This window comes from Lampetra fluviatilis, chromosome 22, assembly GCF_964198595.1.
Source record: "Lampetra fluviatilis chromosome 22, kcLamFluv1.1, whole genome shotgun sequence".
NCBI lineage: Eukaryota > Metazoa > Chordata > Hyperoartia > Petromyzontiformes > Petromyzontidae > Lampetra > Lampetra fluviatilis.
In genome coordinates this window covers 12566713-12584291 of record NC_136296.1, presented here as the reverse complement: position 1 = coordinate 12584291, position 17579 = coordinate 12566713, and the positions used below count along the sequence as shown (strand labels likewise).

General features: G+C 50.9%; 1 protein-coding gene across 1 annotated transcript; it reads left to right on the top strand.

Annotated features, from left to right (window-relative positions):
- Positions 1-5154: 5154 nt before the first annotated feature.
- LOC144938570 (transcription factor Sox-11-A-like) lies at positions 5155-8202 on the top strand. Its single transcript, XM_078866517.1, has one exon. It carries the CDS (start codon positions 5269-5271, stop codon positions 6250-6252), a length of 984 nt encoding a protein of 327 aa, XP_078722643.1. The 5' UTR covers positions 5155-5268; the 3' UTR covers positions 6253-8202.
- The last annotated feature ends 9377 nt before the right edge of the window (positions 8203-17579 follow it).

Here is a 17579-nt window from a genome sequence, read left to right as displayed (position 1 = left end):
CCGGTTGCGACCTCTGACCCATGGTGGCTGCGGTCCCGGTCCCAACCGTTCACCCCTTGGCTCCGTGTGTGCTCGTCATACCCCGGCTGTTTTTACTTCGCACGCATGTGCATTTGGAGCATGTGCGAGGGCGGCCAGTGGAGAATGACACAATCCAAACAGCTGAATGGCGTGTCACTCTCGCCCGCTTGCACCAACGGATCCGTTCAATAGGTTACAAAAACACGGCACTCATTTCCATGCCAATTTAATTTTTTCCAATCTTCTATCTATTGTCGCCTGCAACATGATAAAGGTGCAGCCCTGCAGTACCCACACTGTACCCCATCGCACGGGACCTGTCGGTCCGTTCACTGTAGTGTCCCCATTCATACCTTTGAGTCAATGTTCTTCACCAATGTTCCACTTTCGCCTATAAGACATCAGTTTGAGGGCCGCCACACATCTGAAACCATTCGGTTTGACAGCATGATTGAGTGTTGTCACGTGCTGTGTATTGTCGGGGGCCGCACTAAAGGCCACCAGGGGCCGCTAGTGGCCCGGTGGCCTTGCAAGGAAGAGCGCTGTGCTAAGGGTGGGGCAGGATTAAAAAACACGTGGTCTCTACAATTATCAACTTGTGCAGGCCTTTTGTAAATTCACTGCTGTATAAGAGGGCCTCTCCGACACCATGCGGGCCATGCGGGGTTATTTGGCCATACTTCATCAGGTTGGACAATGTTAAATGGCGATTTGACCCCCCCTCCCCCTCGAGGTTGTGGTAGAGGCAATTGCCTTGTGACGGAGGTGCCATGGTCTGACCACATCTGTTCGTGTGGGTATGCAGAGGCCGGTGCTCGGAGAGGGCACACACTGAATGTGCACTGAGCTGTTAGGTGCAAGAGAACATGGTGTACCGTCCTACCGGAAACCAAAATTAATGGAGTTTGGAAAAGCCGGGCGCGATGCTTTGGAAACAAAAGATACACGCAGGACTCTGGTGGTTCATTGCCTAGGGCACAGAGAGGCGAACTAATGTGTCTTGAAAGAAAATCATTCGCGCTGCCAACATAGGTAATTGGTTGGACTGGGATATATTTGGGGTTACCGAGTCTCTGTCCACTTGAATATTTTGCATCCTCTGCTTGTAGGATAACATACCCTAACCACCGACGTTCCACTGCTGCCCTGGTCCTTTATGAGATGCCACATTGAAAACTGTTCATCTGGAAACATCATTAAAATAAAGATTATATCAGTGCCCCGTGGTGTATCGTGCAGTCTCAAACTTTTGCTCACTCGGTCTCTCAGGCTTCTCTATCTCTCTGCTACGAAGAAGGGCAATTATATATTCTGTTTACCTTTGAGGGAAACAGTGCTATTGACGAATGAGTTGAGTTTCTGCATGAGATGGCAGTGAATAATTAAAGAGAAATGACAGCCATTTGCCAGTCCGCTGGCGAAGGCCTCTCCCTGCATTTCGGTCGTTGACGATTATTGGCCATACTTCACTACAGTGTGGTTTGGTGAAGGAGGGGGGGGGCAGACTTAGGATTGGTCCAAATCACTCGCAATTATGCCTATGAATCGAACTCCCGTCGCCGGTTTTACAGCTGCAGTCTGCAACCCACGATGCCACCACTACGCTCCTATCTCCATAATGAACGCCACAACTAAGTCCCAGATTCCCTATTGTGGTGCCATTTAAATGCAACCACGACGCATGCATCTGCTTGGTATTTAGAAACGCAAATTGTAAGATGAGTAATAATAATAAGTCCCGTAAATGAAGATACAAACTCGCAGCCACCATATGCCGAACCAGAGTGGGAGAAGCGCAAACACAAAGAAAAATAAAATATTTAAAAAAACATTTGGCTTGGAGATCCCTAGGGAGTCAATTTGTAAGCGGGCGTGGGCCTCGCTGGCGGGCGTGATCACGGCTCTGGCTGTCCAGAGCCGGCGACCCGCGCACGCAGCCAAGCGGAGCGCTTGGTGCTGCCGGTTGCACTCGGAGCAGATGGCAAGGCGGTGGCTCATCTCTGGCCCCCCTCGTTTGTCATCGCGCGCTGGCTGTGGCTGAGGCTCCAGCAAGGATGACTCCTCGATCCCTCGCTTATTTTTTTGTTATTTCGAGTCGTGCACCGGCTAGAGAACCGCAGACGACCACCACGTCGACTGAGGGTTTTAATTAGAATTTATGTACAGACATTTGTCGATCCACTGCTCGATGAAGTTCTTCTTTCCATGCCAGGGCCAGATCTAAAAACTCAGCAAGAGGCGTGGGCGTGAGGAGGGGGGGGGGAGACGGCGGTCCAGAAATTCCAAGCTTTCTGAATAGGGCCCTGGATTCATAGTAAATCATGTTCGTGGGTATATTTGCTTATCAATATCAATAAAATACCATTGTCCAGGGTCTCAACAGGGGGAGGGCGATCCCCCCCCCCTTTGAGTCAAGCACTCCAATCGGAATGCCACCCAGCCAAGTACTGGCTACAAAGGCACTGTCATCTCTTTATATGAAAAAAAGAAAGGTCCACTACACATTTGGTGGAAGTGTCTTGGGTATTTGAAAATCCTCTCTGTGTCATTACAGGAAGCGATGACTCTCAAATGCGCTTGGGTGCTGCTGAAATGCATCTGGTGAGTGGATAAGCTATGATTGTGTCCTCTCTGCATGATGATAGGGCCGTCTATATATAAGCTATGAGTGTGTGTTGTATGAGTGTGTGTGCCACGTGATGCTATGAGTACATATGCTATGTAAGTAAACACATGAAAGGGCATACGATAACAACGAATAAACCAATTGTCTCCATTAAATATTTCAATGCTATCTATTACATAATCAATTAACATCCAGTCGAGTATAGCGGGCTCTAGTGGCCGCAGATATTACGTGGACATTAAATTAATACAATATACAGTGTATCGATTTTCGCACACAATTGTATTTATGCACTACGAACTTCAAATGAACATTATCCGATTAATCGGATGCATCATGACACCCCCACTAAGTTGTGAACAGGTTAGCTGCATCAGGGGAAGCGACCGACTCATACCGGAGGTCGAACCGCAGTTTCAAATACCAAGGTGCAAAGCCCTCGATTATAATAGTTCTTTGTTTTGCCACGTCGAAAATATCTCCCCCTCTAGTACCCGATCAGTACGGATTTGTGGCCCGGAGCCGTATGAAATAAAGTAATAGAATCAGAAAATTACGAAAAATACCCATCATAATAGAAGAAGAAACAACGCAGACTGAAAAACCATAAGTATCAAATAACACGCAGCAGAAACGTGTACAAAAAAGCACTCGGTATTTGCGCAGTATGCAAAAACCATCATCAGTCCCTGAAGAACTGCAACGTGGCCTGCGTAAGACGAGAGGACCACAATGGGGCAGCTCTTCAAGGGAACTGTCGATGGGTTTAGCAAAACGTGTGTGTGCGTGTTTGTCGTGGGCTGTTTGGACCTCTTACGAGATAACCTCTGCCTCTTACGAGATAACCTCTCACTCTTACGAGATAACCTCCCTCTTACGAAATAACCTCTCCCTCTTACGAGATAACCTATCCCTCTTAGGAGATAACCTCTCACTCTTACGAGATAACCACTCCCTCTTACGAGATAACCTCTCTCTTACGAGATAACCTCTCCCTCTCACGAGATAACCTCTCCCTCTCACGAGATAACCTCTCCCTCTTACGAGATAACTTCTCCCTCTTACGAGATAACCTAACCCTCTTACGAGATAACATCTCCCTCTCACGAGATAACCTCTCCCTATTACGAGATAACCTCTCCCTCTTACGAGATAACCTATCCCTCTTACGAGATAACCTCTCCCTCTTACGAAATAACGTGAGCACCCGGCACCGGAGTCTATGGGGGGGGGAGTTTATGGGGGTGGGGGGGGGGAGTCTATGGGGGTGGGGGGAGTCTATGGGGGTGGGGGGGAGTCTATGGGGTGGGGGGAAAGTCTATGGGGGTGGGGGGGAGTCTATGGGGGTGGGGGGAGTCTATGGGGGTGGGGGGGAGTCTATGGGGGTGGGGGGAGTCTATGGGGGTGGGGGGGGAGTCTATGGGGGTGGGGGGGAGTATATGGGGGTGGGGGGAGTCTATGGAGTGGGGGGAGAGTCTATGGGGGTGGGGGGGGAGGGGGGAGTCTATGGGGGTGGGGGGGGGGAGTCTATGGGGGTGGGGAGTTTATGGGGGTGGGGGGGGAGAGTCTATGGGGGTGGGGGGAGTCAATGGGGGTGGGGGGGAGTCTATGGGGTGGGGGGAAAGTCTATGGGGGTGGGGGGGAGTCTATGGGGGTGGGGGGAGTCTATGGGGGTGGGGGGGAGAGTCTATGGGGTGGGGGGAGAGTCTATGGGGGTGGGGGGGGAGTCTATGGGGGTGGGGGGAGTCTATGGGGGTGGGGGGGAGTCTATGGGGGTGGGGGGGAGTCTATGGGGGTGGGGGAGTCTATGGGGGTGGGGGGGAGTCTATGGGGGTGGGGGGGAGTCTATGGGGTGGGGGGAAAGTCTATGGGGGTGGGGGGGAGTTTATGGGGGTGGGGGGGGAGAGTCTATGGGGGTGGGGGGAGTCTATGGGGGTGGGGGGGAGTCTATGGGGTGGGGGGAAAGTCTATGGGGGTGGGGGGGAGTCTATGGGGGTGGGGGGAGTCTATGGGGGTGGGGGGGAGAGTCTATGGGGTGGGGGGAGAGTCTATGGGGGTGGGGGGGGAGTCTATGGGGGTGGGGGGAGTCTATGGGGGTGGGGGGGAGTCTATGGGGGTGGGGGGGAGTCTATGGGGGTGGGGGGAGTCTATGGGGGTGGGGGGGAGTCTATGGGGGTGGGGGGGGAGTCTATGGGGGTGGGGGGAGTCTATGGGGGTGGGGGGGAGTCTATGGGGGTGGGGGGAGTCTATGGGGGTGGGGGGGGAGTCTATGGGGGTGGGGGGGAGTCTATGGGGGTGGGGGGAGTCTATGGGGTGGGGGGAGAGTCTATGGGGGTGGGGGGGGAGGGGGGAGTCTATGGGGGTGGTGGGGGAGTCTATGGGGTGGGGGGAGAGTCTATGGGGGTGGGGGGAGTCTATGGGGTGCCAGTGTGAGTCTATACACTGCCGCTTTAAAAAATTACCCTAGCCCCGCCCCTCACACCCCTCCCTCTTCTCTAGGCCGTGACGTCACCCCCAGTATATATAGGCGGCGCGCACGTGTGCGGCACCGGCGTCTCGCGTTCTCGGTGGGACTTGGCAGCGCGGCTCCAGCGCCACCTCGGAGTCAGCGGGCAGCCACGATGAGGCGGCCTTCTCAAGCCGCGTGCCCCACCACCACCACCGCCACCACGGCAGCCGGCAGCATCGCGACGACACCACCACCGCCGCGTCTCACGGGGCACATCAAGAGGCCCATGAACGCGTTCATGGTGTGGGCTCAGATCGAGAGGCGGCGGCTGATGGAGCTCTCTCCCGAGATGCACAACGCCGAGATCTCCAGGCGGCTCGGCCGCCTCTGGAGGCTGCTGGGAGACGCCGAGAAGAAGCCATTCGTTCGCGAGGCGGAGCGCCTGCGCGCTCAGCACATGGCCGACCACCCCGACTACAAATACCGACCACGCAAGCGGGTCAAGATTCAGCCTCCCGCTCCACAGCTACCTCCTCCTCCATCGTCGTCATCTCAACGCCTTCCTCCACACCAACCTCGCCACCATGCGCCGCCGCCGCCCTCTGCCGCCAGAGCAAAGGCAGCGGCAGCGGCGGGGGGAGGGGGAGCAGGAGGAGGAGGCGGCGTTGCGAGGAAGCGCGCCGTGGCCCACGTGCAGTCGTCCTCCTCCTCCACTGGGAGCAGCCGCAGTCGGGCCGCCGCCACCACGAGGTCGAGGCCGCAGAGGCCGCCGTCGGGAGGAGGCCCCGGACTGTGCGAGCAGGCGACGAGGCACGGCGGCGCCAGGATAGAGGTAGACCCTCCTGGTGGTGGTGGTGATGAAGGTGATGGAGCTGCGCTCATGTCGGGCAGCAGGAGCCGTGGCTACGCGGGCAGCAGCTGGTACGAGCTGGACAAGGAGAAAGTCGTAGAGGAGGAGAAGGAGGATGAAGAGGAGGAGATGGGGCGAGACGTGCAGTTGCTGGGCTCGCTGGACCGAGACGTAGACTCGTTGAGCGAGGGCAGCAGCGCGTCTCACTTTGACTTCCCCGACTTGCGCTCTCCCGAGATGAACGAGATCCTCTCCGGCTCTCCCTGGCTCGAGTCCAGCTTCTCCAGCCTCGTGTTCACGTACTGAGACGTCCCACCAATGTGTGGGCACGTCTGTGTGTGTGTGTGTGCTGGCCACACCGCCTCCTACGCCGTGCCGGCCTTCACAGGTGCTCGCTTAACAGCACTTGTCCCAGCATCACGACAACGCTGCATGGGGGATCTTTATCTTTTGTGTGTGGTGATGCGGTTGGCGACCTCTGTTCGATTCCATTTCACGAACAATCCCAGTGACCATTTTCTGAACCGGTCCTGGGCCTCCCCTAGGTAGACTCGGCCTCAAATGAGTACCTGGTGTGGTGTGTAAACGCCACTGGGGAGACAAAAGCGGTCGGGCGTGGTACTGGCCACCCACCCCCTCGTGTGGCGTTCCGGCCTTCTTAGGAGCAACTCGAACTTGCCCCTACAGTCTGTTGAGGCTATACGGGGGGTTTTGTATTTGTATCTAGAGCGGTGGCGTGGTGGTTGGCGCACTGCTCCGAACCAGCCCACCTGGGTTCGAGTCGGGTCACTGGACAACGTCAGTATCCATTGTGGTTGTCTAAGATGATTCGCTCATGTGCGCGTCTTTAAACTGTTACAAAAGTCGAGTGGCTTATTTTGAATGCGCCCGTAAAGGCGAATTGCTTTACATTGGGTAGAGATTCAACGTTTTTGAAATATATATACCAAGGTCTCGATGTTTTGAATATTTGCATATCGAAATCTACGCTAATTCATTTTCAAACATGAGTTGATTTTACGTTTTAAGCAATTGTGCTTATGTATATACTATATGGTTAACCACTTAGTGGACACAATCGGTGCGAGTTATCTGATCTGGACCTGCACCTCTCCGTGGTCTCCTGAGGCTTAAATGAGTATATGGTGTGTGTGTGTGAAGACCAACACGGGGGAGACAAAGGCGTACGGGTATGGGATGGACCACACCATCCTATTTGTGCGCTGTATCTGCCTTAATAGGTGTTCGCTAACGGCACCTGTCCCAACAGTCTAAAGGACTTTGACGTTACACACGCGCATAGACACCCTAGTTTTCATTCAACAGCTGGATTAGGGCCTCCCTGGATCTGTCGTATATTTGACCATACTTCCCCACGCTGGTCAGTGCGTGTTGGTTAATGGGAGGCAGTAGAGCATCGGGAGCATCGAAGTACGAATCGTCATATGCCGCCTAGAGGTCTTGCACGTGGAGCGTCCTAAACAATGGTCCATCTCTCGCCACGATGTGGGATTGACTGAGCATTACTTAAACAGGGTCGTTAACCTTCATCGCCTTTTGCTGTGTGTGGAGTCTGTGGTTGCATATCTCTGTCCCTCGTGTGATGGAGGATCCGGCCATGGTGACGCTGGCTCATTCCGGGCCCCGAGTATAATGTGTCTTAGTGGGGTGACCGCCACCCCCCTCCTAGTGAGATGACGGGGGAGTTGTCGACAAGAGACTGCGTTGTCTCGAGATCTGAGAAATGTAGGCAAACGTAGAGATGCGGTTCAAATGAGAGGCAGATGAGGTCGCGGTTAGCGAGACTATGGCTTCTCCTAGTATGTGAATAAGCTCGCTTTGTTGATCACATTAAGGTTTCAATGTGAGCTGATGTTTGGTGGATTCGTACGTTTTCATTCGCCCCGGGCCCCCCCCCACCCCCTTGAGCTACTTGGGGCACGCAGCGTATGCTTCGTTTCTTTCTGCCCAGCGCCGTCACTGGCCATGTGAAGTTGGCGATACCACTCGGGGGCCACCGGCTGAGATGAGCGAGCCCATTGAGTAGACCGAGATGATGACTCCTTGACTTTGGGGAAAGTACATGAACTGGACCGTATCTTTGTTCCAGTTGCATTCAAGGTTGTGTACAGATATTTACATATTCGCAGTGTTAAAGGTTGTGAGATTTTTTTTTTAAACCACATCTCTGCTTTATTGATGTCATGGATTGTTCAATATTGTACATTCACTTATAAATATCATAAACGGAGTGCCTCAATGTTGTGACGACCCCATGTGTGTATGCAGTGTATGTGATGTAAGCGGCACTGCCCATAGGTGAACGCGACTACATATTGGTCGATCGAAAAAGATGGTAAGTTGCCAATGCAGAGTCTGAACAGGGCCAGTCATGTACAGTACAACAGATGGTCCATAAAATAGGCGTGTGGGTTAGATCGCGTAAATATAAATGTGTCGTTAAACCCGCCGCCACCCGACACGGCCAATTAGTAAGGTTTGTCACGTAAAGAAAACATGCCAATTTGTTACTAATGCAGCACACCGGTCTGTTGGAGAGTTAAGCCCACAACATTTACAATTCGAGTACGACGTTTCGCCAGTAATTACAACAGCATCATCAGGCGGACAGCCAAAATATGGTGTCGGTAAAGGTGCATCCTTGAAACTGCTCGCTCATTCCGTTGCTAGTAGAAGGGCCTACACTCGAGGCAGCTGTCGAGAGCTGATTGGCTACGCGGTGTGTTAGTAAACCCACAGCGTTGACTATAAGTCCGACGTTTCGCTGGTCATTGCTATCCACATCATCAGGCGATTTACAGATTCCGGCAACACACCGGTGTGCTTAAGTAGTAACGAATTGTCACGGTTTGTTCAAGTGAAAACAACCTTACTAATTAAACGTATCGGGTGGAAGTGGATGTACAACACATGAACATTTACGCAATCTACCTGCAAAAATGACTTGCCCATGAATAATGTTGGTCGCGAAAGCTCACGCCTTTAAATTGTGGCGACTCCGTTCATGCTGCTGGGTGGACGAAGGCGGTGATGGAGATTGAGAAACTCGCCCCCCCCCCATCATTGCAACTGCAGCGGCGGGAAATGAAATCAACCCGTCGACCTGGCATCATCACATGTCCAGCACGCTGCTCCCCACTGCACCGCTGTGGCAGCCGTCCCAAGACCTATTGAGTGCATTCACCGACCCTTATAAGCGGCGTGCTTGTCCAAGAAGCACGATTGTGATGTACGTCTCTGCTCTGGGCGATTGCTTATTGTTCTCGGAACATGGAGACCGCGCGCACCTGCACATACCAACCAGCGAGAGCTCGTCCGCTGCAGCCTGCCCAGCTGCCGCGTGGAATGCGGTGCTGATAATGCGAACCAGATCCGTGGTAAATATCCAGAATCCCGCGGCGATGCGGTGTTCCGCTCCGGGGTTTATAAATCCCTTGCCGCAGGTCCAGCCAGAAGAGGTGGCGCCGACGAGCGTTCGTGTGGGACTGCGTTGGGCTTGTACAGACGGTGGGTCGAGAGGAATCGCTCGTCCCCCCCTCCCCCCATTCCCATGGCCGCCCGGCGCGGCTCACGACGCGCTACGTAATCTTTTTCCACTGCAGAGGTCGAGATGTGCTGTCAACGTCACGCGGAACAAACGAGTCGCATGTAGGTGACGCGATGTTCTTGCAGTTTTGTCGACTGACGTCACAATTATAAAAATAATTAACTCCGCCCCTGGCCCTGCTTGGCCCCGAGCCAGATTCAGATGTCTTGTCCCATGAGATGCACTGCGCTGGCTCGGATCGGATATGCCAGGCTACAATGAGTATCAGGGCGTTTAATCGATCCTCATGGCTGCGTTACACAACTTGCATCGGGCTAAAACTTTGTTTTGCTGTATAATGGCTAAACGGTAACCCCCCCCCCCCCCACAATTTATCGGTGTAAATTGTACTATAAATGCAGATGGGGTAATGCGTGTGCAGGACAGCGTCGCATATCCGACCGCCTGGGGTGAGCACCGCGCTTGTGTCGGAGTTCCCTGCCGTTGATGGACACTTAAACGTCCCTGGCTGAAGACCCGACATTTGTAATCACGCCTCCACTCTCTTGTTCACTGTCTGGTCTCTTTAATCTTTCTCTCCCCGGTTCCTTCTCGCCCTTTTCCCTCCTTGACACGCGCGGCGCTCTTGAGATCCACTGGTGAAGGACGCCTTGCACAGTACATCCAAACTACGCTGAAGTGGAAGTGTCGGGAAAGGAGTCGACACGGGGAAGATGCTTGACTGCACTTTAGAAGTGAGCGAGTGTACGCGAGACTAAGACCACTCACACACAGTTGATCATTGGGCGAGGGCGGTTAATTGGTAAGTGGTTGGACGTGGCAGTCGGATATGCGACGTCTTGTATTGTATAAGCGGGTTCCGTCTGCGTATAGCCGCAGCTGGCTGGTATTAAATTTCGCGCCGTGCTGTGCGTGTGAGTGGCATCTGCAGCAGATTACAAAACCTTGTTACACGGAATATTGGACCGAAAAAAACCAGTGCGAAAAATTCGGACGGAATATCGCGATCCGAAATGAACTCAATGCATGCCGCCGTGAATGCGTTCCAGTTGAGCCATTTGTTTTGTTGCGTTCTTGGCAAGGCTGCGACTGGAAAGCAAGCGCAAGAGAATGTGTGTGTGTTCCTAAAAAAACTGGTATTGAAGGCGGACCAGAATGAATATGATGAAATACAGAGGCGGACGAAGTGCAATTTGTTGGTGCCAGGTGGCCAGTCAAGAGACCGGGAGCCTCAATCGCAAAATGACAAAAAGAAAAAATCTATTTTCTTTAGCGATGGAAGCAAATTAAAATCTGAATAATAACTGCGTCGTCACTAGATAAATAGAACATTTAGCACAATCATAAATCAATGTTAGATAATACATTGAAGAGCAGGTTTAGAGTCTTTTTGGGAAAAAATACTTGATAATGAAAAGTCACACACCCATCTGCCTAAGAATGACGTGTTTAATCGACGCAAACTGCCTGTCATGACATATAACGGTTAAGAAAACATGGTCAATTACTGAACAGTATAGAACAATAATAATAAAAAGTGTCCAACTAGTCACGGAGCAATGCGTGAGAGACGGAGCACATGGACGAGAGAACGCGTGGAGGTGAACGACAAACACTCTTCATAGTCACGTGGGTTACGGCACGGCTCTGCAAGCGATGGCCTAGACGAGTGGAGTTGCAGCCAAGGAGTGGAACTGGTCTGAGAGGTCGTCCTCTGGGGAGATGGAGCGATAACATCAACACGTATGTATTGTACGTTGAACTTCATTCGCACTGTACGTAGCCAACCGTGCGAATCGGAGGTGCATGTGTACAAATACACAGGGCGTGGTGCCGGCCGTCACGGGTGCTCACTAACAGCACTTGCCCCAACAGTCCGTTACAGGTTAAACGGGGCATCTTTGTCTTTTTGCGTGGATTATTACAAGGCAGGGTTGACCATTACTGATGGCAATGATGGGGCTATGGCTCTAGGAACATGTTGATGAAGGAGGAGAGCAGAGAGGCTCGAGTATTGTACGGTACAACAATTATATTTTTGTTACGTTGCCTTAAGCAGGCTTTTGCAATGAGAGCAGCATTGTTAGCTGTTACTTATCATCATATGAGGTTAATTTATTGCGAACAACGCGATAGAAAATGTCACCGACTCCATGCGCTATCCAGGCGCTAAACTGCTTAGCTTCCATAATCTGACGAGATCGCATTGCGGGTGAGTTTGTGGTAGGGCGATGTTGTGCGCTTTCACAATCTTCCCGGGAATCGGTGCATTTCCTGAAAATGGGGGACCTAAGGAAAGCGAGCCATGGCTCCCAAGAGGGGAAGGAGGTCTTTGTGAAATTTGAGAGGTGCACGCGCTTTAGAAACGCCATGGCCTCCGGTTCATGCATTGATCTTCACCGTACACCAGGGAATTTAAATGCAGTGCTAGAGTTACTAATGGAAAACCGGTGACATTTTCTCGTCGGGTTTGTGTTTTATTATTCTAATTTAGTTGCCGTCATTTGGGTCATAACCGAAACTATGTGCCTCTGCTAAGCAGTCATATCTTTCCATAGAGTCATTTCAGTTTCCCTGTAGTGTGCAGCAAAGGCAAACGCACCATGCCCGATTGACCAAATCACCCGGGGTGTGTCGGACCGTGTAAGCCAAGCAAGGTTCAGTCAGGTTATTTGGGTTTGCTCCAGGGTCTCTGCTTTCCTCCCATATGAAGCCAGACGCTCTCTGGTGGAATTGGTCTAACATCCCAGTGTGGCAGGACCCTCCTGAAAACGTCTTGAGACTCGGTGAAGATGTATTTGTGTAAATAAAGGACATTGCAGTATTTTTAAAGTTGAGTCGCAGAAATAACCCGATTACGACATACGAATTGCTCCTGTATTCCAAGCATAAGATGGGGGTTCAACTCCCATCCATTATCTGTGTGAGTCCATATTTATAAGACTTTATTGACATCGGGCACACGTTTGGGGTGCCTGTTCCTTCCTGGAGCATTTCATAATCCGTAGAACTGAGACTTGTCGATGATATTTACCTCGACGGTGATCAGCCCCGCTCCGTCACGCCTGATGCAGGCGAGGACAAGAATCACAGCGGGCGCTGTGCGGATGCTCGTTACCCTTGGCTGCTTCGACGTGTCGCGTGGTGCTAGCTAACTGCACTTGCCCCAACTGCCTGGTTAAGGCTGTACGGGGGATCTTTGTCCATTGCGTGGCACGACCTCGAGGCAGTTGGACAGGGGCACAGCGAGCAGCGGAGGAGAATCCCAGCCACCCAATCTCGACGAGTCGCAACGGACATCCCGGATATGAGAGGCGACACCGGCGGCATGGGCCCTGGCGCAGCGAAGCGAATAGGGGCCGGGTCGTGCGCCTTCTCAGCAATGCGTAGCCTGGCACCTCGGCCCCTCTAGCCCGTGTAGAGCAAACACTTCTTTCTGTTTGATGCGACTCGCGATATTTTCTACCTTTTCAGATTTTATTCAGCTCCCCCAAAAGGGCCGCTGTTGTTTTGTGTGGTTGCGTAATTGTGTTTGTGCTTCCAGCACGTGCTGGTACGATGCTACCAAGACACGTACGGTGACTGCGTGAACAGGCCCACACAACGGAACATTCGGTCGCTCTCAAGAAGCTTGGCTCACCGAACAACTTCAATATGTGTGCGTGTCAGCAAAGTTGGACCCGAGCTATCTCGCCCTAAAGTAAAGAAATCGGCAAGCACAGCGGTGGGAGACGGCCTGCGACGTTTAATTAAAGCGAAGTGGGCGAGGGGGATTTACGAAGGAGCTGGGAAAGTTCGTGCTCTGGTGATTTAAAAAAAACTTACTAAATCCACTCCGTGCTATATTTGTCACGAGGGAGGATGGCATACAAATTTATATTAAAAACTTTAAATGTATAACCCGTATCCTGCTAACACTGTTAAATTGGCACGTATAGTGTCACAGATATACAAGTTTTAAAAAACGTGTTACATGTACAGCCACAAACCTGACCAAATCCGGAATGCGCCCGGTCTCGTCCGATTGTGGAAGCTAATCAGGTTTTAGCCTGGATAGTGCTTGAATGTGTGATTGGTGGGGGCTGCATTGTAAGCAGCGGAAATTAAATTAAGCCCCTTTGTATTGTACTGCGCGCCCAAATCTCTGCTGCCCACCGTCACCAGCGCACACCGGCAAACGTGGCGAAGTATGGTCAAGTAAATCCCCATGACTCGCACGGCGTGCCGCGGGCCTCTTGCAGCAGTCGAGTGACAAAGACGGGCTGGATATGTGCATCAAACATCGGTTCGGTACATCGCATGCAGTGAGTTCATCGGGTGAAGTTGCTCCGCTCAAGTGGACGTGCCGCGTGCATCGTTGCGTCGCAGCATCGTGCGAGTTGGCGACGGCTTGGGGAGGCCTTCATCCAGCAGTGGATCGATCATGGTTGGCTAATTATGATGATGAAGCAGTTTGGAAGAAATATGGGAAGTGACACACCTAGAATCGTTTGCACACTTTGGGCCACGTGGACAAACAGTGCTCGAATTGTGTGTTCCACGTTCAACTAAATAGCGCACTGAGTGCATGTTTGAGGCTAGGCCTGGAGGTGGAAGAAACGTGTGCAATGCTGAGAGGCAAGACCAGGCGAGAGCAGACAGATAATATGCGGGGGTGTCCCTTAGCAGCTCAAGGGTCTCCCAAATGACAGGGATTTAAAATTAATATTATTGCGATTAATACAGCTATTATTATTGGCTCAGGATAGTTTATGTATTGTATTGGTATTTACTTCCCAAGTACCATATTTCTTATTTAACGTAGACTTTTATTTTATACAAGAGTGTCCATAGTACGTATTGTGTTGCATTATCACTTTTAGGTTGTGAGTGAATGCGAAGAGCACTTTGTTAGGGGGTGGATAAAGCATCAAGATGGGGGGGGGGTGCAAAAAATGTACATTTAGGGCCCCCAATGGGCTTGCTCAGCAGTTCACAACCCCCCAGGGAGGGGGGTGGGGGAGTGCAGGCTGCGGCATGGATACCGTGCAGGAGGATATTGTGAATGTGCTCGGGGGGTGAAGATCAGCGTCACGTTGCAGCGACAAAACACATGGAAACTGTACGCAACTTAAAGTATTTGTGTGGGTGAGTGGGGGCGCGGGGGGGGGCAGTAGTCTTGACCGGTGGGGGTGGGCAGCGTCATACCAAAAGTGTTGAGAAGCACTGGGATTGCTCCAGCCGTGGCGGCTGGGTGCCACGTCTGGGAGCCGCGATCTCCCTCCCGTGCCACCGCACGCTGCTCTGGCGCTCGACGTTTGCCGTGAACCTGGCACCAGGGTGCGGATATCTCGCCCCCTGGGTTTCGCGCGACGGTGAGACCACGCACTTTCCAATTTTGAGAAGGCTCTGACTGGGCTTCGAGAGTAATAAATTTGTGCTTCTGCGAAAGAGTCTTGACAGACATAGCGACAACTTAGCTCAATTTTGGTCAGCTTGTAAAAAAATAAACATTTTGGGATGTGGTGGCGTGCAAGCTTTTTTTTTTACAAAACAACCAATAAATGTATTTTAAACAATCGTCGACTGCTTCGTTAGTCAATTTGATTTCAAACCAGGTGAGAGCTCATTGAGACTAAGAGTATATTTCAAGAGCGGACCTGGGGAAAAAAAGTGAAATATTACAAACACCGAGTTAAAATAATACACAAATATAAACGAAAACAAATATCTCTTAAATTAGACGTAAAACAACGCATTATTACACCACTTCACTCGTGCCTCTAATGAAAATGTGCGGTGAAACGGCTTAAAGTGACAGACACCATCGCACTGCGACCATGAAATCAACTCCTGTGCTGTCCTTGGATAGCCGTGGTTGGAGTGGGGTTTGCAATTTTACGGTCAATCAGTAGGAGAGGTTATGTGGAGGGCACTCCTAAAACGTACTCTAACCCATCCCACTGGGGATGTGGCTGCAATAATAAAAACCATGGACTGCCCCTGCTGCATAGCAGTAACAAAACAGTACACTCGTGTGCGTGCAAACTACTGGCACACATTCCCTGCGTCATGAAGACGGCCTTCCATATTGACTAAATGCCATTTTTCCCTGCGGAGGATTTAGCTGGATGGGAATTTGGGTCATGGCATGCGAGAAATGGCATCTGTTTATTTTTAATTTGCTTCACTGATCTCCCAATTCTCTTGGTATGCCCCGCAGCTAACTTTATAACGTGCTGCGCACTCCGCAGATGCTTGCTTCCCGCAAAAACGCATTTCAGTGGTGGAGCCATTTGCATGTTGAAAGATAATATCACAATTTGATGAAACCTATACAGTATTCTGTGGACGTATCTGTCGTTTGGTCTATGAGAAAGTGGAAGCTATATATTTATAGTCATGGTATACGATGCGTAGTCTGGGAGACAATATTAGTAGTTAATGTGAAATGGGGGGTAGAGTGGTGGTGCAATTTTTATCGTACTGCGACAACTTCAGTTTGATTTCTAACCGGGGCTAACGTCAGTGTCGAGCGATATGTGAACAGGCCTTGAGTGGACTGACCAGCGTGATGAAGTATGGTCAAACAGCCTCTCCATGACCCAAACAGAGAGGGGTGGCCTTCTTCCAGCAGTGAATTGACAGCGGGATAAGTAGTCAATTAAACATTAACTGCCCTCATTGAAATTGTAATGTGGAAGGAGAAATGAGAAAACATTCCTATTTCACAATGTTCACTTGTAACAGGGGGTTTATTTCACATCTGATAATTAAGTTTGCGTCCAGTGGCAATTGTGCACAATTTGTAAAAAAAAAAATGTAATTGCCGACGATAAAATGAACACGACATATTCACAAATGAAATACTCCCAAGGACAATGTCTTTCTATCTCAATGTTGCTAAAAGCATTGTAAAATAATAGACTCGTGTAAATTTCTCGTGCCGAGGTTTTTTGTCCTCTTTTTGTACCAAGGAACAGCTCTCTTAGAGTGTGGCTGCTTTATTATCCGCCAGGCAGTTAACCCCCCAGTGACCTCAAACTGCTGTCTACTATATCTGATGTCTTTACGACCAAGGTAATAATGCCACAGTTGTGCAACTGACAGCAATGGCCTACTTTTTTCTGTGGTAAAACACTTTGATGTGGATAAGCCAACTGTAGGATTTTCCAAAATTATAAAATGTAAGCCCCGCAGATACAAGAGTGTAAGGGAACTTGAATAAATTCGCCCGCTTTTTTTCCATCAACTGAGTGTGCGGTCAAACCGAGATCTGCCGATAGTAACTTGGCAGCTTTCCAGTAACGCAGATATGTTCTCAGGCCCCAACCACTGCTGTTACAGCTTTGCTTGCACACACTAGGGGCTTACCTTCTTTATCTCACTTGGAGCTGTCCGGGACTGAGCTCTGCAAAGTGTTTTGGTTTGGGGTTTGTGAGGCTCCGGAAGATATCCAATGAGAAATGAACCCCTACACACGCTGCTTTATCACCTCTATACAATGAGCACAGCTGATGAGCACAGACCCAAAGGTTTCCGATGCAAAGCGGTCAGCAATGGAGAGCACTGACAAAAAGCGAGAAAATAACAATAAACTCGTTGCTTTAATTGAGCGATGTTGTAGAGAACTGGCGCGGAGGTGCAATGGTTCGCACACTGCTATACTGCGCTATGAACCCGGTGGCCTGAGTTCAATTCTCAGGCAGGGCTAACATCAGCGGCAGGTGATAGCTGATCCTTCCACTGGTCCCCACGCTGCAGTAACCCACACTCACCAGCGTGGTGAGGTACAGTACTGTGGAGTGAAATAACCAACCCCCATCACCACATGGCGCTTTGGATGGCAGATTCTTTCGTGTTTAAGCAAAAGTAAAATTTACTTCATCCATCAGTGGCTAAACAAAGGATTCCAATAATTATTAACATTATCGGAAGCTGGTAAAAGAGATGATGGGAACGAATTCCAAAGTCGTTTAGTGCCCTGCAATAATGTCGTTTCACGCTGGCCAGACGTTTTGGAAGAGATGGGAGTACTCACACTTTACCCCACCACACTCAGCCTGTCAATCGATCGACTAACTTT

What these genes read in the sequence shown, in the direction of transcription:
- LOC144938570 (XM_078866517.1), top strand. Translation starts at nt 5,269, where the DNA reads ATGAGGCGGCCTTCTCAAGCCGCGTGCCCCACCACCACCACCGCCACC.